Genomic DNA, 24826 nt, shown 5'->3' with positions numbered 1-24826 from the left:
GCGCTGACCCGGATGTTCTCTCACGCGCCTCACAGCTGTCTCGTGATGAGGTCTCTGTGCTGTATTCTCACTCGTACTAAAACAATAGTACTGAGATTATCCAGACATGCTCTCCACAGAAGGCTTCCACACGTCTACAGTATAGACTGTCAGGCTTTGCGATGCTGTTGCACAGATCATTCACAGAGCTTGAAACCATATTACATCACAACTCCCATCTTCTATGTCAATGCATCTCCTCACATTGGTCATGTGTATTCAGCTGTCACTGCAGACTGTCTGCACAGATTCAAACTCTTACAGGGATACAACTCCAGATTTGCCACAGGTACGTTTTATACATTGTCTAATTGTATTGCACGACTTAAAAAGTTAACTACATCAGGGGCTGGTTGCATAAACTGATGAGACTCTTTTTCTCTTGAGGACTGTTCGTGTTCATACATTTTGTTTTACGGCAGTTACATAAAAACATAGATTGGTTTAATTTAATACCGAGAAGTAAGACTGACTACCTGCGAATTGGTCAGAAGTTTTTAAAGGGATAGTTCACTCAAAAATTCATCATTTTCTTACCCTCATGTCGTTCCAACTTCGGAACACAAATGAAGATCTTTTTGATGAAATCTGAGAGATTTCTGTCCCTCCATTGGCAGCTTTCCAACTACCACTTTGATGCTTTAAAAAGATTATAAAGCGATCGTAAAACTAATCCATATGAATTGAGCGGTCTAGTCCAAATTTTCTGAAGAGACTTGATCGCTTTATATGATGAACATTTTTAATTTAGGCTTTTATTCACATTTAAACAATGATCAGCAAACCAAAACTGCTTGACGTACGAGAATGAACCTCATTGGTTCTTGAGGAAGCTCAAACATGATGCATAACACGAGAATGAACCTCATTGGTTTTTGAGGAAGCTCAAATGAGCTGCCTAACACACAAGTATGAACCATTTGTTTTTGCAGAAGCTCAAATGTGCTGCGTAACAAACGGAAATGAACCCAATTGGTTCTTGCTGAAGCTCAAACGTGCTGCGTAACATGAGAATGAACCTCATTGGTTCTTGCTGAACCTCAAACGTAGCCTGGTTAAAACCAGACCATTCTCAGTTGTAACTGAGTTATGGTCTGGCAAAGCTTCATAGACAAATCATTTCTAAATGGGCGTCACCACCGGACGTAGCTCAAATGCCTCTGGGCGGAATTGGATAGATCTAAAACCAATCAGAGCGATGGAGATGACGTATGCAGAGCGACGTTCGTCGGTTATAGAACAACTTAGTTTGAATAAACGAGCAGACACTGATTAGCTACTTGCTCTACGTTTATTTAAAATGAACAGCAAGACAACTAGAAGTGAATGTGCTTTCCATTAAATAAATCACACACAGTAAACAAAACCTTAACAAAAAACTTTGCAATGAACTTTGCAATTTAGACGCGCAAACTGGGTGCCGGTGTGGTGAGACGTACATGCTCGGGCAGATTCGGCTTGAAGTCGGTCCTAACACGAGAATGGACCTCATTGGTTCTTGCTGAAGCTCAAATGAGCTGCGTAACACGAGAATGAACCTCATTGGTTCTTGCAGAAGCTCAAACGTGCTCCATAACACACGAGAATGAACCTCATTGGTTCTTGTAGAAGCTCAAACATGCTGTGTAACACGAGAATGAACCTCATTGGTTCTTGCAGAAGCTCAAACATGCTCCATAACACACGAGAATGAACCTCATTGGTTCTTGCAGAAGCTCAAACGTGCTCCATAACACACGAGAATGAACCTCATTGGTTCTTGCTGAAGCTCAAATGAGCTGTGTAACACGAGAATGGACCTCATTGGTTCTTGCTGAAGCTCAAATGAGCTGTGTAACACGAGAATGAACCTCATTGGTTCTTGCTGAAGCTCAAATGAGCTGCCTAACACGAGAATGAACCTCATTGGTTCTTGCAGAAGATCAAACGTGCTCCATAACACACGAGAATGAACCTCATTGGTTCTTGCTGAAGCTCAAATGAGCTGTGTAACATGAGAATGGACCTCATTGGTTCTTGCTGAAGCTCAAATGAGCTGTGTAACACGAGAATGGACCTCATTGGTTCTTGCTGAAGCTCAAATGAGCTGTGTAACACGAGAATGAACCTCATTGGTTCTTGCTGAAGCTCAAATGAGCTGCCTAACACGAGAATGAACCTCATTGGTTCTTGCAGAAGATCAAACGTGCTCCATAACACACGAGAATGAACCTCATTGGTTCTTGCTGAAGCTCAAATGAGCTGTGTAACACGAGAATGGACCTCATTGGTTCTTGCTGAAGCTCAAATGAGCTGTGTAACACGAGAATGAACCTCATTGGTTCTTGCTGAAGCTCAAATGAGCTGCCTAACACGAGAATGAACCTCATTGGTTCTTGCAGAAGCTCAAACGTGCTCCATAACACACGAGAATGAACCTCATTGGTTCTTGCTGAAGCTCAAATGAGCTGTGTAACACGAGAATGAACCTCATTGGTTCTTGCTGAAGCTCAAATGAGCTGCCTAACACGAGAATGAACCTCATTGGTTCTTGCAGAAGCTCAAACGTGCTCCATAACACACGAGAATGAACCTCATTGGTTCTTGCTGAAGCTCAAATGAGCTGCGTAACACGAGAATGAACCTCATTGGTTCTTGCTGAAGCTCAAACGTGCTGCCTAACATGAAAATGAACCTCATTGGTTCTTGCTAAAACTATTCACCAGGGGCCGTATTCACAAAGAATTTTATCTTACCACTAGGAGTACTCCTAAATCGCACTAAAATATTTTAGCTAGGAGTTTTCTCTTAAAAGTTATTCACAACGCCTTTCAGACCTACACTTAGTAAGGAAAAATTACAACTCCTAAACTAAGAGTGAGTCTTCGTTGCTATGGATGACGTCACTTCTCATGCACGAGCTTCCTCGCAGTGATCACGGTGATTGGTTGTTAGATGACAGGACCATCATGCGGAGCATAACACAGACGCAACAAATCATGGAATTACGACATCTAAATATGTCTGTGTCCTACACAAAATAATAATAGTAATGTCATCGAAATGCATATATAATGACATGTTTGTGCAGACCCCAGTGAAGTGTAATTCTAAAAAGGCAGAGAGAGAGAGAAAAGTCGTGAATTAAATTAAATCAAGGTAGCCTAATACCTTAATGAAAACTGCCACTTGCCTAATAATGAAAAAACGACACTTGCATTAACACTTGCTTGGTTAATTGACATCCTATTAGCCTAAATATACTACTTACAGCAAGGAAATGTTGCTCCTATTGAAGTAATGTAATAGTTGAATGACGGTGGATTATGAACTCGCTAAAACGGAAAAGAAAGCCCAACTGGACGCAGGATCAGTTACTGCTGCTGGCCCAGTTGGTGCTAGAAAAAAAATACATAATAAAAGGGAAATTCGGCACTGGGATATCAAGCAAAACTAAGCGTGAGATGGGAGACGATTTGTTTGCAGATCAATGCAGCATTCCCGCTTGTGTCGCGGACCCCGGACGACTGCGAGAGGCGGTGGTATACGCGCTACAATCCTTTGTGAATAGGTCTTAGTGAGTTAGGAGTCCTCTCGACTTCTTTTAAGCTGTCCCAGACTTAGGTGCTACTTTTAGGGCTAAAATGCTTTGTGAATTACTCTTAGTGAAAAAAATTAGGAGTCCTAAAGTTAGGAGTGACACGCCCATTATTTTTAGGAGTTGCTCCTAAATTCGCCAGTTAGGAGCTACTTTATAATTCAAATTTAAACTACGTAAAATTCTTTGTGAATACGGCCCCAGATGTCGTACAGGTCATTCAAGTTTGACTCATGCCCTTTTGCTTAAAGGTGAAGACCCAACTTTATGCATTTTTTGTAAGATTCCCCTCTCTGTTATAATACAAGTAGAATGCTCTTTTATGAAGTTATTTCACTTAAGGACTTATGATAAAAAATCCAAAACCTTTTCAGGCATATTCTTACTAAATATGTTAATTTAAAAGAATTAGTATAATATGACTTGTTGTTTGCTTGGTTTTATTGTATTTATATGATATTTGTATTTATGTAATTTAATTTTTGCCATGAAAATAGCCTTAGATGCTGACATGGCATTATAAAACAATCTACCGGTATCTATCTATCTTCCTGAAGCTCAAATGTGCTTCTAACACGAGACTGAACATCAATGATTCTCGCATGTCAAGCGAATATACTTGAGCTTTTGTTTACTACCGTACATGTGATGTGTGAGTTGATGAATGTTTATGTGAATAAAAGCCTAAATTCAATCTGTTCATCATATAAAGTGATCGTGTCTCTTCAGCAAATTTGGACTAAACCGCTCGATTCATATGGATTAGTTTTACGATATCTTAATTAACTTTTTGAAGCGTCAAAGTGTCAGTTGCGTAGCTGCCAATGGAATGGAGGGACAGAAAGCTCTCAAGTTTCAAACAAAAGATCTTCATTTGTATTTTGAAGATAAATGAAAATCTTACAGGTTTAGATCAACATGAGGGTGAGTAAATGACATAATTCTCATTTTTGGTTGATCTATCCCTTTACCATTATGAGTGTTTATGCAACTGGCCCCAGAGATCAGTTTGTTGAAGTAAGGTTGTTTGTTTGTGCCCTGCAGGTACAGATGAACATGGTCTTAAAATCCAACAGGCAGCGAGCAATGCTGGTAAAGACCCTCTGAACTTCTGCACTGAGGTATCAGAGAGTTTTAAGCATGTTTTCCAAAGATGTGGTATTTTATACACTGACTACATTCGGACAACAGAGAAAAGACATCGACAGGCTGTTGAACACTTCTGGACTGTTCTCCATAGCAAAGGCTTCATCTACAAAGGCACTTATGAAGGCTGGTACTCCACTCCAGACGAAAGTTTTCTTACACCAACTCAAGTCACTGACAGAACAGACTCCGAGGGAAGACAGATCAAAGTATCCACTGAGAGCGGCCACAAGGTACCATCCATCCTGTTCTTGAATTAAAGCCTATGCTTCCCTGTCAGTGGTTTGCATCAACTAAAACTGGGGTTTTCAATCTGGGGTGGGGAGGGTGCTAGCAGGGCCATAGAAAAAATTAGGAATAGTTTTTTCTAAAAGTGATTAAAATGTAAAAATTATATTACAATTAATAACTAAAAAAAAATGTATTAAAAAATATAGAAATAAATGAATAATACAATTATATTAAACTAGATATAAATTAAAATGCATATAACTGTACTGAACAAATTGAGTAGAAACAAATAAAAGTAACACTATTTTCCAAATAATATTTTACATTGGGGTCAATGACAAATGTTTTTTCAAATATATTTTCTAAATGTATGTAATGCTTATCGTGTGACGTACAACACAGAAGCGCTGCGCTGTTACACTACGTGAACTCACTCGAGGCCCACAGAGAAGGAAATGAATAGTTGAATAAAGTTGTTATTTTTGTTTTTGCGCACAAAAAGTATTCTCGTCGCTTGATAAAATAAAGATTGAGCCACTGTAGTCACTCGGACTATTTTAACGATGTTTTAATAACTTTTCTGGGCCAGCAAGTTTCAATAACATAAGCCTATGGAGAAGTGATCCAGCTCTCAGATTTCATCAAAAATATCTTAATTTGTGTTCCGAAGATGAACGAAAGTCTTACGGTGTTGGAACAACATGAGGGTGAGTAATTACTGACAGCATTTTTGGGTGAACTATCCCTTTAAGTGTAGATTTAAATGTGGGTGCTTTTACTTTAACTCAAGTACATTTTCTAATGAAAAAATTGTACTTTTACTTCGTTACGTCGGGCGACGTTCCCCTCATTACTTTATTTTAATTGAATGTTGTTAAATGCGTAGTTTGTTCCAAGCGCGCTGTATCTTTTTTTTTCTGGGGCATGAGCGATGCTCAATTCACAAATTAATCACTCTTTTGAGTCGATTCTGTTCAAAGAGGTCATCAAACAACTTGGCAGATCTGTCTAAATTGGTTCGCAAATCAGTTTGAATGATTTGTTCAGTTTCCTTCACGCACTGAATTGTTTCACACTCGAAGTCGTAAGTAACAGGAAGGTTTAAGAACATTGTAGCAATAATCAGATGATCAGCGCAATCATGTGATTTTAATCAACTAGATTCTAATTAATAAACACCCCTCCATTCTTCAGATTGTGACAAAAACAGATGTCATGGGACTTTTTAAGTTACCGATTCACACACAAAGCTTCTCTCTCTTCATGAACTGCACACGAAGCAAATGGTGCTTGGACTTAATTAAATTACCGATGCCATAAGTGCCTCTGCGGCGTTTTTCTCTGATAAGTAATCACAGGACCCTCTGTGTTACCACATGTGACTCAACAGGGGCGCCTCTCTGGCCGGAGATCCCTTGGTCCCCCCTCTGCACGACACCTCACAAACGCAGACAACCTTGTGTAATTAGACCACTGGCCATTGTAATCCAGACTAAAACTCATCAATTCAAAGAACGCACACACAAATACACGGAACTGAAGACGATCAAAAGTTCACCGCGTGACCGAACGCGGGTTAAACTCTGAATACACATACGCACACACACACACACACAAAGAGACAATCATTCATGACCACGTGTGGTTAAAAGTAACGTTTCAAATGTATAAAATGTTTTCTGGTTGTGTTTCATGATTCCCTTGTGACAAAACTGGTATAACTGTAAGTTTTTATGATATGTAATCAATTTGATATGCGTCTAATCACGAAAAATCATGTATGTTAATCTTACTAACGTACAACTCTATCGTGATATCATTGTGATCAGAAAATTGCATTGATATCAAATTCCTGACCCAAAGTGCAACATGAGGCATACTTTTATTAATCCCAGTTTAGAAGTGTATTGTTACTAAATTTTTATCTGCTATGCACATGACCCGGAAGGCGTGTACTTCGCGAACCACAAGGGACCGCTCCGTTTAAAACAGGGACCGCCACATTCTCCTCTTTGCAGTTTCCTACGCCAGAGAGAGATCCCAAATTTCCTGCGAACTCCCGCCGGAGTTCTGCTTATTCTTCGTCGTCGTTTTCCTACTTTGTTTTAATCTAAGTTTCTTTTTATTTGATCTACCTCAGTTTGATAGTTTTCCTTCGTTCAGTGTATTCACGAACGAAACGAGTTTAAGATTTATCGTTTCTCGTACGGGCCGCAGCTGCTCCAGACACTCCAACCACGCTGCCTTTTTAACACAGCTACACAAATCTCTCTCTCTCTCTCTCTCTCTCTCTCTCTCTCTCTCTCTCTCTCTCTCTCTCTCTCTCTCTCTCTCTCTCTCTCTCTCTCTCTCTCTCTCTCTCTCTCTCTCTCTCTCTCTCTCTCTCTCTCTCTCTCTCCAAATACGTCGTATTGCAATCTTTTGTTAACTGTTTGTTTTGATATGCATATTTACTCCTGCGTGATTTAAGTAGTTTATGTAATCGTTAGTTGTGTTATTAAATTCCATAATCTTTTGAACTGAATCTGTCTTATTGTCCATAATTTGAAGTCCCTGTAAATGTCTAAGATCTAAAGTTGCCAAGCTCTACCTAGTTAAATTTTGGAGATATCTAAAGTGCCTTACATGAAAATATCTTTCCTTTGTGGCCACAGGGAAGTTATTTGTCGGTTACAGGCCGGTAAATTGTGATAGTTAAGTCTTGTTTCCAGTCCGCCGGACGGACAGAGTGCATGACAAACTAAGTTGGAATCACATGAAAATTTACCTTTATAATTGATCCGGTTTACTGACCCATATTAATAATCACTACGAGCAATCGTGTTGATTATTCATATACGTGAGGTTTAGCCCATTCCCTATTTTGGGATAATCTAATTTGTATATGTGATAATATATATTCATTAGCTTATGAATAATATTCCCCATCTGAGTTAATAATTTCCCCAAACAAACTCATTGTTGCTACAACATCAAGAGCGTTGGATGAAGTGGCCGTGGACCTAGTCAAGTGAAAGCAAATCTGCAAATGCATTATTTTGTTTGCCAGCGATTAAGATCTTTATTAGTTGAACATCTTCGTATGCTGTCTGTGAATGAATGATTTCACAGGACGATACATTCGATTTCATTCAGGTAATACATTTTACAACCAAACAGATTATTACACCACGATAGCACTACTACAAAGTATGACATGACCAGTTTTTTGGACATATACCCTTAATCTATACATTAAATAAGCTACCATTGTTCAGTTTATGAAATGAACACCCGCCATCCCGCGGTAATTTGTGTGTATTGCGCAGTGGCGTGAGAACTCGTCTTGAAAACGAAAAATGACGTATTTGCCTGCCTTAGACACAGTTAAAGGGATAGTTCGCTTTGAAATTAATTTTTGATATGTTTTAGCTTACCTCAAGGGCATCCAAGATGTAGGTGTCTTTGTTTCCGCAGTTGTTTCAATTTTGATATTTTTAGGTCAAACCGTTCTTGTCTGTCAGTCATATAATGCAGGTCTATGGTCACCACCTCAAAGAGCATGCACAGAGAAGTCAAAAATTAAACCTGATTTAATGACTCGTAAATGTAAGTACACAGTGATGGCCTAAGACACGAAACGAGCGGTTTGTGTGAGAAAACAAACAGCATTTATATCGTTTTTACCTCTTGTAACCACAGCCACGTCCAAATGATCTGAGGGCGCGGGCGCTTCGGTCTGCGCAATCTGGCAAATGTCTTCTTTAAAACAAGACCAACCATAGGTCTATATTCTATATTGACCGTTAAAGGGTTAATTTAGTGATAACAATGAATTAATAAAGCGGTCATTTGCCAGGTTAGGTGTTTATATTTCTCTTAAAATATGCGTTTCAAATCTTTACTCAATTTCGACCAAATACATAACGTTAGCAAACTGTTACTGCGATTATGGGATAGCTTACATTAACATTACAGCACCTGTTATCGTTGACGTTAGCTCACTTTAACGTTAATAAAAACCTTTTCTACTTTACTTCTCTGGATCTTTGGGGAATCTATGAAATGCTAGTTGATTGGTTGTACACTGGTAGTTGTTGCAGTTGATGGCAGAACACTGTTTTCTTTGTTTCCAATTATTTCCAGACATAATGGTAATGCTGTAACGTTGTGCTAACGGTAAAGCCGTTGGTTCAGTCCAAAATGGCGTCAGCAGCGCCATCTAGCGATTGTTGTCAAAACTGCAACGGAGTTTCGCCTCTTGGTACTTCTATACTCTTTGATACTAGTGCTTATTCTTTAGGAACTAGTACCTTTTTAAACATGGGTGTCGGAACCATTGTATATGGGTGGGACAAGACCCACCCACTTTTTAAGACCAATGATATTGGACCCACTCACCTTTACTGTCTCTAATTCAGCGCATATGTCTGCTCACTTTTCAGTCACTTGCAGTGATCTAATTGATTACTATTCCCATCTTAAAAACGCCGTTACCGCCAAAAAATGCGTTACTATATTTAATAGGGCTGTGTAACGATACACCAAACCCACGATTCGATTCGTATCACGATTTTTGACGCACAATTCGATACAAACCTCGATTCTTTTGGGGGTGTGGTGACGCGGTGTGATACGTTCATGTAACATGTAAGGGTGGCGCTGCCAATAAAGCACCTAAAAGCTGTCACAAAGAACCGGCAAAAGTAATGATTATGAACATGTCAAATATAGCAAGGAGACATTTTAATTGTTTATAACAAGTGTTTTTGTGTGTGTCGGCTGCAAAGATGAAGTTGACGATGCTGACTGCGATCTTTGCAGTAGTGAACGCGCCAGAGAGAAATGCACATTTCATACGCATTACATAAGCAGAGAGCAGTCTGTTTTCTTTCGTTTTGAATTATTCTGTTTAAAAGTTTTCTATATACAGGTCCTTCTAAAAAAATTTGCATATTGTGATAAAGTTCATTATTTTCCATAATGTAATGATAAAAATTAAACTTTCATATATTTTAGATTCACTGCACACCAACTGAAATATTTCAGGTCTTTTATTTTTTTAATACTGATGATTTTGGCATACAGCTCATGAAAACCCAAAATTCCTGTCTGAAATAAATTAGCAGATCATGAAAAGGGTCTCTAAACAAGCTATTAACCTAATCATCTGAATCAACTAACTCTAAACACCTGCAAAAGATTCCTGAGGCTTTTAAAAACTCCCAGCCTGTTTCATTACTCAAAACCGCAATCATGGGTAAGACTGCCGACCTGACTGCTGTCCAGAAGGCCATCATTGACACCCTCAAGCAAGAGGGTAAGACAGAAAGACATTTCTGAACAAATAGGCTGTTCCCAGAGTGCTGTATCAAGGCACCTCAGTGGGAAGTCTGTGGGAAGGAAAAAGTGTGGCAAAAAACGCTGCACAACGAGAAGAGGTGACCGGACCCTGAGGAAGATTGTGGAGAAGGACTGATTCCAGACCTTGGGGGACCTGCGGAAGCAGTGGACTGAGTCTGGAGTAGAAACATCCAGAGCCACCGTGCACAGGCGTGTGCAGGAAATGGGCTACAGGTGCCGCATTCCCCAGGTCAAGCCACTTTTGAACCAGAAACAGCGGCAGAAGCGCCTGACCTGGGCTACAGAGAAGCAGCACTGGACTGTTGCTCAGTTTTTCATGTCATTCGGAAATCAAGGTGCCAGAGTCTGGAGGAAGACTGGGGGAGAAGGAAATGCCAAAATGCCTGAAGTCCAGTGTCAAGTACCCACAGTCAGTGATGGTCTGGGGCGCCATGTCAGCTGCTGGTGTTGGTGCACTGTGTTTTATCAAGGGCAGGGTCAATGCAGATAGCTATCAGGAGATTTTGGAGCACTTCATGCTTCCATCTGCTGAAAAGCTTTATGGAGATGAAGATTTCATTTTTCAGCACGACCTGGCACCTGCTCACAGTGCCAAAACCACTGGTAAATGGTTTACTGACCATGGTATTACTGTGCTCAATTGGCCTGCCAACTCTCCTGACCTGAACCCCATAGAGAATCTGTGGGATATTGTGAAGAGAAAGTTGAGAAACGCAAGACCCAACACTCTGGATGAGCTTAAGGCCGCTATCGAAGCATCCTGGGCCTCCATAACACCTCAGCAGTGCCACAGGCTGATTAGTCTCATGTAGCCAGACCTTCAGACTGACGGCTGAAGGTCTGGAACTCATAGCAGCTTTCTTTGGCCAAGGCCCGCCCATAAGGCCGTTTGACCGACATGTCAAACAACCAATTACAGTTCGTTTCGTTCAGCGTCACGTGGAAATGTCCCCACAACAACAGACCAGCGTGCAACAAGTCAGTCAGCATAGAAAATCAAAGGAGGAGAAGAAAACCGAACACAATACTGAATCGGCCAGCTGCGATGTCAGCGTCTGTTGTTTCATGTTTGCCCGCAAACGCGGCTGATATCCCCTTCACAGTTGGGTATTTCACTTGATCTTCCATAATAGATCATAGCTGTCAACATTGTACATTGAATATAAGGGAGATTTCCCGGAATCCATCCCCAAAATAAGGGAATTTTTTTACACGATTCTTACCCACCACAAACTTTAAAAATAAAGCACTAATCATTAAAAGTCTAAAGAGTTTATAACTACAAATGAGTGAGAGAGAAAGAGACAGTGTGTGTGTGTATTAGAGAAAGTGTGTCATTTTTTAAACATTTTTTATCAGAGAATGTTTAAATACTAATATCAGCTTACGAGGGAAACGGTACGTGGTGCTTCGGGGGCTGCTGGAGATGATTAGGGAGAGGTCTGTGCTCCTTTACCGATCAAAGCGCGCGCTGACACGGAGTATAATTGTTTATACTTGACGCGTCCGCACGAGCGCGGCAAAGATTACGCGTTGGGTGCGCAAGACCGGCAAGACCCCATTTCGCTAGGCTGTGTGCACAGCTTTTTTTGTAACAGCGTGCGCGGCGCCGCATCCGAGGATGAACGACTTCAAGCCGAATCGGCCCGAGCATGTACGTCTCACACAATCAGAGCGTAAAAATACGGGATATTTTACGGGAAAATAATAAAACGGGAAGACAGCGGGAAAAGAGCTAAAATACGTGAGAAACCCGGAAAAAACGGGAGGGTTGACAGCTATGTAATAGATAGGAGGGGACACACAACTAGTAAAGTTGGATCTGCTGGGAATCCTTATAAATGCTGACAAAGGGTCGGCCAGGCTTGGAAAATAATACTCTTCCCAAATCCCGTCGGCAAACAGGCTAAAATATCTCTTTTTGTCTCCACTAAGTGCCTCAAACAAAACTCCTGGACATCTCTTAAAGAGTCTACGCCGTGAACCTTGCATACTTTTGAGAATCCTACGTTTAGCTGATCTTGATAAATGCTCATTGTCACTCATGTAAACACAACAGTTTTTCTTCCGCAATCACACGTCTGCGCTTTGTTTCCCGGCAGACCGAAAATAAACGCGACACTCGCACCCCCCGGAAATCCGATAAAATTCAACCAATCAGATGACGACTTCGACATTCCTGAAGTGTTTCCAGTTAAGTGTACCATATGCATCAGACGTTTAGCCAACGTTCCGTGGGCGTGACGTCTGAGGCTGAGACTACAGGCTGATTGCCTCCATGCCACGCCGCATTGAAGCAGTCATTTCTGCAAAAGGATTCCCGACCAAGTATTGACTATTGAGTGCATAACTGAACATAATTATTTGAAGGTTGACTCTTTTTTTGTATTAAAAACACTTCTTTTATTGGTCGGATGAAATATGCTAATTTTTTTAGACAGGAATTTGGGGTTTTCATGAGCTGTATGCCAAAATCATCAGTATTAAAACAATAAAAGACCTGAAATGTTTCAGTTGGTGTGCAATGAATCTAAAATATATGAAAGTTTAATTTTTATCATTACATTATGGAAAATAATTAACTTTATCGTATTTAACTTTATTTGCATGGCTGCCGTCGCCCGTCGGTGTATGAATGAGTGAGTGAATGGGTGAATGTGAGGCAAATTGTAAAGCGCTTTGGTGGCCATTGGGTCTGTGAAAGCGCTATATAAATGCAGTCCATTTACCATTATCACAATATGCTAATTTTTTTAGAAGGACCTGTATATATTTTTTTCAGGTCTGTGAGGCAAGTAGGCTACCTTATACACTTATAGGCTACGCTGAGTTTCGGTTAATTTATGAGACGAGCTCCAGTTCATGCGCCGGCGCCTCCGTGTCATGATTATTGTCCGCTATATTTACTTCTTATTTATTAAATCCTGGCTGTTTGAGGTCTCTGAAAGTTTTAAAGCAGTCTTTAGTGCCGCTTTCCCAGAGCGGTCACGTCCGTAACGGAGAACTGTCATGTCCTAAGCGCGAGTCTCAGGTTCCTATGGGACATCATACGAAGTGTAAAACATTTAAATAGACACATCATGTAGTAATTAATGTAAATGAATCTTAGTTGATTATAGGCTTTTAGAACTGTTTGCTGAGACGGAGATGCACAGAGACGGCAATTAACGCGCTTTTTGATTTGTTATCTTGCTGTGCTTATTCAAGTAATTCGAGTAGCCTGTATATTGAACAAAGCTTAAAGGTATAGCGGAGGATTTTCTTTTTCCGGGTGGGTAGTCTATACTATTGGTCCACCTAAGTGTCAATCATTCTGGTGATATGTTTACGTAAGGCGGTCGTCCGTGCCCGTCCCTATGTAGTTTTCGCTTTCTGCGCATGCGCACTTTCAGGTGTATTATGTGTGATGAGTTACGGTTTCAGCCATTCCTTTGAAAATGGCTGAGGGTCGAAAGAGAAAAAATGTATACGAAGTGTATGATAAGAAGAGAAAGGCCGCAGAATATAGAAACAAGACCAGAGTGATTTTGGGTGAATATTTCACACGCTGGCGTGCGCTAAAAGCACAGGTTGGGCTTCCCACTGATGCCGCAGTCGCGAAGATTCTACTAGACAGGTAAAGTTTGTCATGCTATTTGGAGAAATCCATTTATAATCACTGCTAGTAAAAGTTCATGTAAGCTATGATTAGCGATGCTAGCCCTGGCACAAGTCATGCAAATAGAGTGTTGCGCATGTGCATTTTTTAAAAAATTGGAGAGGGCGGGTCTTCTCTAAAATTCGGAAAGATCCTCCGCTATACCTTTAAATCATTTAAATATACATACAATAATATACAATATCCTATTTGAGTTGATATTACTCTTGCCAAGCTGTGGTTTCTGAGAGATGCACGCATAGACGGATTTGCGCTCGTTTCATTTTTACTCACTCATTCACTTCACTCATTATTGCATAGATATTTTAGATAAGGTATTTGGCTTCGGGAACACCCCTAATCTACTTCAGTAAAAAAAAAAAATCTGGAGGATGACCCACCCACATATTTTTTGCTTCCGACGCCCATGGTTTTAAAGATACTAGTACTTATTCATTAGATCCTAGTCCTTATTTATTAGATACTAGTGCGTATTCATTAGTTACTAGTACTTATTCATTAGATTCTAGTGCCTATTAAATTGGTACTAGTAGCCTACTTATTCATTAGATAGTACTTATTCATTATTAGTTACTAGTACTTATTCATTATTAGTTACTAGTACTTATTAAATAGATACTAGTACTTGTTTCGATAGTGACTAATAACTATTCTTGTGTTACTAGTAACAAATTCAATTTTTTGCCATTGACTTCTATGGGGATCTGTCATTCAGATATCAACTATTCAGTTCTGACTAGTATGTATTCCAATTATTACTAGTACATATATTAGATACTAGTAGTTATTCATTACTAGTACTTATTATTTAGATACTAGTACCTATTACTAGATACCAGGGATGGAAATTAGCACCAGCCAAATGCTGGTGATTTTGTGTTGTGGTAAACTCGCTTCACCTACCAGCCACCATGGCGGGTAACTTAAAGTAGCATGCTGTTTCACCCGGATACTTTTAGAGGAAGCACACCTTGAGACTTTACCCTTTGGAATAAACGGCTGAAGTATTGTAGATCTTGTAGTATTAATTTTCACATGCACATTGTTGGTTAAAAACAAGAAAGTGGCTGGTAAAAACGTTGAGTGGCTGGTAGATTTTGGAATCCACCACCAGCCACAGTGGCAGGTGGACAAAAAAGTTAACTTCCATCCCTGCTAGATACTAGTATTTATTCAATAAATACTAGTACTAAATCATTAGATACTAGTACCTATTAAATAGATACTAGTACTTATTCATTATCTACTAGTACTTATTCATTAGATACTAGTACCTATTTAGATATATAGTATTTATTCCAAATGTTACTAGTAAGATTTTTTATTTTACTAGTAAGATTTTTAATTTTTAAACTGACTAGTCATAACATACGACTAGTAAAAAAAGCAGTTGTGACTAGTAAGATAACAGAATAGTTACTAGTAACAATTACAAAAGATACTAGTGTCTAATCAGGGTTTCCGCGGGGTTGTAAAAGGTAGTAAAAGGTAGTAAATAAAATTATGCCAAATTAAGGCCAGTAAAAAGTAGTAAACGTCATCTGACGAAGTAGTAAATTTTCGAACCCCCATCCAACTAGGCCTATGAGTTTCAATTTGTGTTAAGTGCAGAACTTTGTTCTAAAATTCGCGTGGATTTATTTATATGTTGCGAGTAGGACCTGTGCGATATCATGTGACGTGGTGTTTGTTCGTTCGCGCGCGCTGAAACAAACTGGGTACCCGGCTGGCCTGGCTTGCTGCCCAACCTGTTCGCGAGTTCGCTTCTATTTCAGTCATCAGTCGGCCGCCAAAGCCATATTTGATCGGTGAGTAGCCTAATGTAGACGACTGACTGCTACGCTTGTGACAGGGTGCATGTTAACTGAAAGAAGGAACAGAGAGAGAGCCCCGGCTGCGCGCGCGCACTCAATTCACTCTTGCTCTCTCTCCCTCGCTCATATTAATCAAAATCAATTGACAGACACGATGGTAAAAGGTCGGAAGACCGAAGTTTCACGTGGTGCAATTGGAAATTTATTTCCCGCTGTGTGTGAATTGTGCTAAAAAAACGTTGCCTTATCTTCTCTCACGGCGTGTGCCACATTCAGCTGACATAACCACACTTTCAATAAAGGAAAAATCTATCCTAAAAAAACCTATTTGTTGACACAAATTTTGTGCGATGTCCTAACTGATGGGATAACCACACAATGCGTACACGTCCGCTAATGACGCGTCACTTTAATGAATGGTTAACACAACGGATCTGTCCTCACGGGACTTCTGAATCGGTAACACAATATGGTTCCATTTATTAAAATCTAGTTAACTACATTAGTTAACATGAACTATTAATAAACTGCACGTCTACATCATTAATTAATCTTTCTTAATGTCAATTTCACCATATAGCCTACATTATTGAAATCAAAAGTTGTATTTGTTAACATTAGTTAATGCACTGTGAAGTAATATGAACAAACAATTCATGTATGTTGTAAACTACGTAGTATTTTCAGGTTATTTATGTTATAATGTGTAGAAACATTGCAAAAAAAAAAAAAAAATTAGTTTAGACTGGAGTGAGGTGAAACCAGAAAAAAAGTGCAAAGCAAGTTGTTATCTAGCAGCAATTTTTGTTATTTAATTTTTAAAAAAAAAAAGTATCTGGCAGCTAATTCTATTAAATTTTACAGTATATGGTAGAAAATTAGACTTCAATAAACTTTTAAAATAAACTTTTTAATGCTCCGTTTTTATTCTACTTTTTGATATTGATATGATTATACCAAAACAATTATCACGTCCAGCAAAGAAGTATTTTTTTTTTAAAAAGGGCAAGAAAGGATAAGTGTCTGTCGGCCACCAACGAAGACCAATTTTGACCAAGGAAAAAACCCTGGACATTATGGGGAAATGCAAGTTTTCGAAGATATTTCATTACTTTACTTGTCTCTATATACGCCACTACAGTTGCATCTTGAAGTCGTGATGGTATTAAAAAATATAGTGAAGGTATTAAATTAATTTTAAGAATTTCTGTGTATACCCTGTATTAAATGAAAGATAAAATATGATAGAGCAATAGAATGAACAGTGACAGAAACAGAAGCATGCTTTTTAGCAGGATTAATTAAGCATGAAAATATCTGAAGGAAATATATATTTGATGAACAAATTAAGCCAACTAATATGATTTATATTCTTTTGGTTTATCTACTAATACATTTAAAAATTACAAATGCAGTGAAAATTCAGGGATCGGTTACGGTATCGATATCGGCGAGTACCAAAAATGAAAGTATTGGTATCCGTCTCGTTCTGCAAAAAGTGGTATCGTGCATCCCTAATTGAAAATATTTAACGGGTTTGCGTGAGGGAGGAGCAAAGCAGTGCCATATTTGAAGCACATTTAGAGATGTGATTTAAATAAATTGCTGTTTTGGGATAGTAATTTCACTGCTTAAGTCTGTGTGTGTGAGAATGTGTGTTTGTGGGTAAGTGATGTGACACACTTTATTATTAATCTTTATTAAAGTTTATGGCTGTTAAGTGTCATTTGTTTTTAAGTGCCAAGGTTATTATTCACCTTATTAGGGCTAAGGGCTAACGTAATGGTTAGGATAACTCAAGGGCTAGGGTTAAAGCGGTCATATAATGCCATTTTTGTACAAGTTAATATGAATCTTTAGGGTCTAAATGAAAACTTTGTAATATACTTTTATCAAAAATTCTCATTAGTATTTTAAGAAAACACTCATTTTACCAGCTCAAAAATAGCTCTGTTTTCAGCACGCCGTTTCAGTGCACAATCACATCCCTTTAAATGATAATGAGCTTTGGTCACCCCGCCCCTCTGCGTACACAGTTTTTAATAACACAATAACCAAAACGCGTTGTTCATTATAAACGTGGGATTATGAATTATATTGAGAACATTGTAACGTTACATAGAATATATGTCGTGTTGGTAGTAAAAAATATTGTGGAGGTAGTAAAAAAGGTAGTAAAAGGTAGTAAATTCATCTCTATGATTCCTGCATAAACCCTGCTAATAAATAGGTACTAGTATCTAATTAATAGGTACTAGTATCTAACGAATAATTATTAGTATCAATTTAATAGGCACTAGAATCTAATGAATAAGGACTAGTATCTAATGAATGCGTACTAGTATCTTTAAAAAGGTACTAGTTCCTAAAGAATAAGCACTAGTAGCTAATGAATAAGTACTAGTACTTAAAGGGATACTTCACCTCTGGGAAGATAAATATGTGTATTTAATATTGGTCATTTATATAGTAGAAATGTGAAATTATTTTTTAAATTGAAGCATTCTAGACTGAGAAAAGGCAGAAAATGTATTTTTTATTCCCAGAATGCACTTCTGAGAAAAGGCAGAAAATGTATTTTTTATTCCCAGAATGCACTTGCTTGGCTGCCCTTACGAGGCCACTCCCAAACCACGCCTACCGGTTACAGGCGGCAGAATCCGAAAAATGGATACAACTAGGCTTGCTTTGATACATCGTGAGTAATTTGATAAATTTCCATCGAAATGGTGCTAAATTGCATTGTAACGGGATGTACTAGCATAATGTATAACACAACTTAGACTTTCACATTCAAAATATGATGCAAGGCAGGACCACGTCAACAGAGTAAAAAAGGAAAACAGTTCATATGCAGAGCTACTAAGCTCTTAGTAGCTCTGCATATGAACTGTTTTCCTTTTATTGAAATCACTATTTCTCTAAGCTAATACATTATCTAGGCTAATCCATACTCTAGTAACACTAAAGGTTTATAAAAAGAACCACAACCAATGTGAGTTATAACTTTTAATAAATTTTTTAAAATAATTAACACTTTTACACTCAAAGCTCTGCGGATTCAGCGATCTCGTCCAGAAGAAAATGGCATCGCTGAGATTCGCGACAGCAATAGGACTCTATCTGTTTCCATAGGCGCACAGCGAGAGCACTGACACCGCCAGTCCGCCCCAGCTCGAGTCTGGCCGGGCTCAGGTCTCGCTCCGGCCGCCTCTTGTTCCTCCATCTCCCGCAACTGTTCATCGCTGTATTGCGGCGAGCATCAGATTCTCGCAACAGATCTTCGTTTTATATTGATACAGAAAGATACAGGATTATAATATCCCAAAATGTTTCCAAGAATGTTTAAATCCAGAGAAATTAGCAATTTTAGACAAGACACAAACCGTGTTCGTGCACCGCCTGTCAATAACATTATACATGTGTTACCCTCGATTTCCGGTTATATTTTGTAAACGCATTTGTTTATTTAAAATTATATTATGTTTTATTAAACAGGTGAGCTACTGTTTGGATACATTCATCAACAGAAAACGAATCATTGTTAGCTCAACAGTCTTTTGTTTAAATCTTGTTTTCTTGATTTACTGCGAGTACCATGTTTTACCATGCCTAATATCGATCTAGCTCACTGCAGTGTACAACAAGTGTCTCAAATAGTAGCGAATGCACAGAGTAGCATTATAACAGAACTTTGAACACACTCATAATATGTATCTAATATGATAAAACAGCACTGCGTTACCCCACATACTCATGACTGGAAGAAGCAGAGGCGGCGTAATAAAAGCTGCACTGCCCTCGAGCCGTGTAACAATCACTCCAATGGCTTTTAGCCCCATCCGGCTTCATACTACAGTAATTCAAATATCAAAAATGCATTCATCATGTTTAAAACATTAAATGTATAGCATTAGCAACTTTAATTGAACACTATAGCTAATAACTACTAAACAAGATTCATCGCCTCTCTATTCTTTTTGCCAGATATGCTTCTCTTGCTGCCGGATCATTTTAATGCGCTCCATGTCGTGCTGAGTTCCCAGTCCAACTTTATATTTAGTGTCTATTACTACTTACATTTAAATGAATCATTTGGTACAATGCTTATTGTGGACATATGTTTTACATTATTGTATTTTAAAAAGGCTGTTTATTACATCTGTAATTCATTTCTGTAATGACATATAATTACACTATTGACCCTTCCCTTACCCTGTTTTGCAGAACATGAACAAGTGCATTATGCTTAACAATTTTTTAATGAGAATACAGTAGTTTGACACCTAATATATAGTGTGACAAATTATTCTTTACTTGATATGATAATGGCATCTAAAACTATTTAAAAATCTTGAACATAATTGAAAGTGTAAAACATCTCTAACTTAAAACAAACATTTTAGAACAATAATTCAAATATAGAATAATAATAAACTATCTTAATATTATTTAGCTTAAATGTTTTTTTGTTTTGTTTTTTACTTCATATCGGGTCATTCATTGCAGTTGCACCACCCGAATTCCTGGTTGGACCACCTGACTTTTGCAACTAGTTTTACATTGAATAGGCTTCTATTTGGATGCCTGTATTAGCTTTTGCCTATGCTAGCAAGCTCATACATCAAATTTTTAAATACAATAAAGAATTTTATGATAAAATAGTTGTACCACCGGACAAGTGAAAAGTGTAAAAACCTACCCATACTTGAAAGTAGCTATTTTTATCAGTATTTAAGAGAGATCTACAAACCTTTTCTCTCCTCCACAATGATCAGTTGGGCTCCTCTGGATGATACATTGCCATGTTTACTGTTATTACCTCGTCAATTCATATAAAAAAAAAAAAATCATGTTTGCAGTTGTGCCACCCTGACATTTGAGAAAATACAAATTCCCGGCTTTAAAACTACTGATATTTATAAAATGTTTATATGAAAGGTTTCAAACATAAATTTATGCCATAATATTTTATTTAGAATTTCTTATTAAAACACCATTTTAAATGGTTTTCTTAGTCTGTTCATTTGTGTGGACGGTTGTGCCACCTGACATTTTGGGGGTTTAAGAATGAATTAATAAAATAATATAATTTGCATGTACTGAAAATGAATTAAGACTTAAATAGGTTTTATAGAATAAAGTGATACCTGTCATGAATTTATCCAATTATTTTAAAAAGGAAATAATGTACTTTGACAGAAATATGCATGTCATGCAGGGCTCGAGACTAACGGCGTCCTATCGTCCTGGGGACGATAGAAAATGTGTTTAGGACGAACAGAAATATTCTCCAGGACGCCTACAGGACGAAAGATATTTTTGTATGCGTGTTCATTTATTTCTAGCCTATGGGCTAACTTACTTAGAAAATGTCAAAATTAACCGACCAAGTGCTGACTACAACGGAGCGCGTCTTCTCATGCTATATAGCCTAACGTTACTATCACCGGCTACTCACCCATAGACTTGTTCCGCGGTACATCTATTAAATGGCTTAATGACATCGTAAATATGTTGCGCTGGTTAAACAACAGATATTCAACGAATAAAAACTAGACAAAAATGTTAGATAGTGACGATTTGGGAAGCGATCCAGTCATAACTGATGTCCTGCGTGTAGATGCGCACATTTGTACTGTAACGTGCTGATCTACCCAGCGGGACACGGGTTGACATTCGCTGCATGTTTCATAAAACGTTAAAATGTGTAAACGTCTGGGAGAATGAGTAGAGCAGATATATATATATATATATATCTGAATAAGAGTGACGACGCAAAAAACAGCTCTATTCGGTTTTCTGTGCGCACACACCCGACCGAAGCGTGCAGCCATGCACATAGACGCCTATACAGCGCGCGAGGACTGATTGAGCTCTCTTTCGTGTCTGAGTGGACAAATACACACAACATTATGTCTAAATGTCCGTTTTGGAGAGTATTCATGTAAACTATGTTGGTTATGTCTTAAACAGTTGTGAGAGAATCGGATGTGCATCAGTGCAATTGTATCCGCATGTCATTAGACATGATCCGACGTCTTAAAGTGACAGTGCGTAATAAACCTAATGCGGTCTGTGTCCTTAATATTGATCAAGCAACAAAAGAAAAAGAGAAAAGCATTCACTGCTCGTTAATAGCTTTAATGTTATATTTAATATAATTAGTTCATACAAATAACTGTCTGCTGCTTGAAAGAATAAAGAATTATGTATGCAAGTAGTTATAAAGAATGCATATATCATTAATTGAAAAGAAGACTGTTCTATTTTAGGAAAAGTGGTTTTATTTAATTTTAAGATATTTTAAGCAGTTAAATCTGTATTGCATGTTCAAACTTTAAAATCATTCATATTAACAGGTTAATAGATGTTTTCTCCGGCACGAAGATCTCAGTACAAAGACTGAGATGGAAACAGAATTTCCCCCAAATTCTGTGTTCTAGGGAAGTCATATTACACTTTTTAAAGCCCTTTCTCTTATTAACACGTTTCCAGATGATCAGCTATGACACATTACCACTTTGAGATATTTAGTCACCAGTATTTATTTTTTATTGTTTAATCCAACCAACTCAACCAACTCAAAAACGTTTTGAGCTGTAGGCCTATGTATTTTTCTCTTAATTTTCGTAGCCTATATGTAAAAAAAAATAAAAAGGAAAAAAACAATTTTATTCTGCATGAATACAAAAAAACTACCAACAACTATAACTATAGATCATAATAACAAAGTACAGAAACAACAGTTTTATTTTGGGACGGTTGACATTCACTTTAGGACGGTTCAAATTGGTTTTCAGGACGGTTCCAGGACGGAGGTGAAAAAAGTTAGTCTGGAGCCCTGATGTCATGTCATTGACCCATTGGTATACTATAGTATATAGTACACTGATTTAAATGTGTAAATCGGGTCTTTTGGGTTTATTAAAACATAGCTGTCTTTTAAATTTTAGGATGGAGGTCCATCTCATGACCCTGATCTAAAATACATCCACTGGTTGCCAGATGTTTTTTCTTTTTCTACTGGCTGAATATTTGGAAACACAACATTTTAGTTAGGCATGCATGCGCAGTTATCGGCCAGTAATCTTCAAAATAGTTGAATAGTATTATTCGGTTAGATCTCTAATATATCAGTCTATTACTAGTGTTGACATACAAGACCTAACCAATCTTCTGAAGTTCTTCAAAGTGGAATAAGATAATTTCTCTATCCTCATTGACAGGTGGAGTGGATGAAGGAGGACAATTACATGTTCCGCCTATCGGATTTCCGCACCAAATTGCTTCATTGGCTTCGATTAAACCCAAGTATCATCCAGCCTGTGAAGTTTCATCACTTGGTTCTTCAGTGGCTGGAGGACGATATCCCAGACCTGTCAGTATCTCGCCAAAAAAGCCGCCTCCAGTGGGGTATTTCAGTCCCTGGAGATCCGGAACAAATCATCTACGTGTGGTTGGATGCTCTGGTGAACTACTTGACCGTTGTTGGTTACCCACAGAATCACTCCCAGTGGTGGACAGCTGTCCATCATGTTGTCGGTAAGGACATTCTTAAGTTTCACGCGATATACTGGCCGGCGTTTCTCTTGGCTGCAGGATTACCTCTTCCTCAGACCATATTTGTGCACTCTCACTGGACGGTGGAGGGAAAGAAAATGTCCAAGAGTCTTGGAAACGTGATCAACCCATTGGACGCCATGAAGAAGTTCACCGTGGACGGCCTGCGCTACTTCCTTCTGAGACAAGGGGTTCCTGACTCGGACTGTGACTATTATGACGATAAAGTCATAAAGATGTGCAACAGCGAGTTAGCGGATGCTCTCGGTGGGCTTTTAAACCGCTGCACTGCGCCCTCACTCAACCCCACACAGGTGTATCCTCAGTTCTGCAACTCCTGCTTCCCAAAGGAACCATCTGAAGCACTCCGTGGAAAAGCTGTCTCAGAAGACTACAGAATGGTGGAGGCTGTATCTGCGCTTCCGGTCTTAGTTGAGCAGCACTTTGAGACTATACACATATATAAAGCACTGGAGGCCATTAGCGCATGCGTGAGGATGACTAATGCGTTTGTTCAAAGACATGCTCCGTGGAAGCTGGACCGGAACAATCCTGGAGACCAGCAGTGGCTTGACACCATCCTTCACGTGTCTTTAGAGTGCCTCAGGATGTATGGGATACTCCTGCAACCTGTGGTGCCACATCTTGCAGACAGAATTTTATCTAGGTTAGGAGTCATGCCTGAGGAGAGAAGCTGGGATTCTCTCAACTTCCTGATGAAATGTGAAGGAAGAGACTGTGGTTTAGAAGGAAGAGCACTGGGTCCCGACTTGGGAGTGTTGTTTAATCGCCTTGAGAGGAGCCAAGTGAAAGGGAGGACTCCCAAAATGGCAACACAACACAAGTCAAAATCTTAATGCATACTTGAGCAATTCTACCAAATATAGTAATAACTGTGGTGAATGATGGTGTTGGGGTACTATGGATTGAGATGAAAATCTCAGAATTTCTTTTTGAACAAACAATGATTTAAAGGGATAGTTCCTCCCAAAATGAAAATTCTGTCATTACTCACCCTCACGTTGTTTGAAACCCGCAAGACCTTCGTTCATCTTCTGAACACAAATGAAGATCTTTTTGATGAAATTTGAGAGATTTCTGTCCCCCCATTGACAGCTACGTATGGAAGCTTGTTTCCGCCACAGAATAAAAAAAGGTAATTGCAACTTTTTTTCTCTTAGAATTGGACTTTATAACTCGCAATTGCGAGTTTCTATTTTGTGAGAAAGTTACAATTGCGATTCTGACTATATAACACGCAATTGAGACTTATTTCACGCAAATCTGAGAAATAAAGTCAGAATTGCAAGATATAAACTTGCAATTATCTTTTAAAATGTTTTATTCTGTGGCGGAAACAAGTTTCCATAGCTACGCAACTACCAGTTTGACGCTTCATAAAGAGATTGTAAAAATAATACAAATTAATTGAGCGGATTAGTTCAAATTTTCTGA

The 24826-nt window shown here is 38.6% G+C and overlaps 1 protein-coding gene across 1 annotated transcript; it reads left to right on the top strand.

The window, feature by feature from the left end:
* Nucleotides 1–13: 13 nt before the first annotated feature.
* On the top strand, nucleotides 14–24248 carry mars2 (methionyl-tRNA synthetase 2, mitochondrial). Its single transcript, XM_056250302.1, has 3 exons — nucleotides 14–328; nucleotides 4661–4995; nucleotides 23038–24248. Exons 1-3 carry the CDS (start codon nucleotides 46–48, stop codon nucleotides 24226–24228), a joined length of 1809 nt encoding a protein of 602 aa, XP_056106277.1. The 5' UTR covers nucleotides 14–45; the 3' UTR covers nucleotides 24229–24248.
* Nucleotides 24249–24826: the final 578 nt, after the last annotated feature.

Source organism: Rhinichthys klamathensis, unplaced genomic scaffold (assembly GCF_029890125.1).
Source record: "Rhinichthys klamathensis goyatoka isolate OS25496 unplaced genomic scaffold, OSU_Roscu_1.1 h1tg000068l_1, whole genome shotgun sequence".
NCBI lineage: Eukaryota > Metazoa > Chordata > Actinopteri > Cypriniformes > Leuciscidae > Rhinichthys > Rhinichthys klamathensis.
This window is presented reverse-complemented; position numbering and strand designations above follow the sequence as displayed.

Bases quoted from the DNA above. Each gene is read 5' to 3' on its own strand.
- mars2 (XM_056250302.1), top strand. From the start codon at position 46: ATGAGGTCTCTGTGCTGTATTCTCACTCGTACTAAAACAATAGTACTG. The intron at 329-4,660 runs GTACGTTTTATA...TGTGCCCTGCAG, and splicing joins CAACTCCAGATTTGCCACAG to GTACAGATGAACATGGTCTT. The intron at 4,996-23,037 runs GTACCATCCATC...CCTCATTGACAG, and splicing joins CCACTGAGAGCGGCCACAAG to GTGGAGTGGATGAAGGAGGA.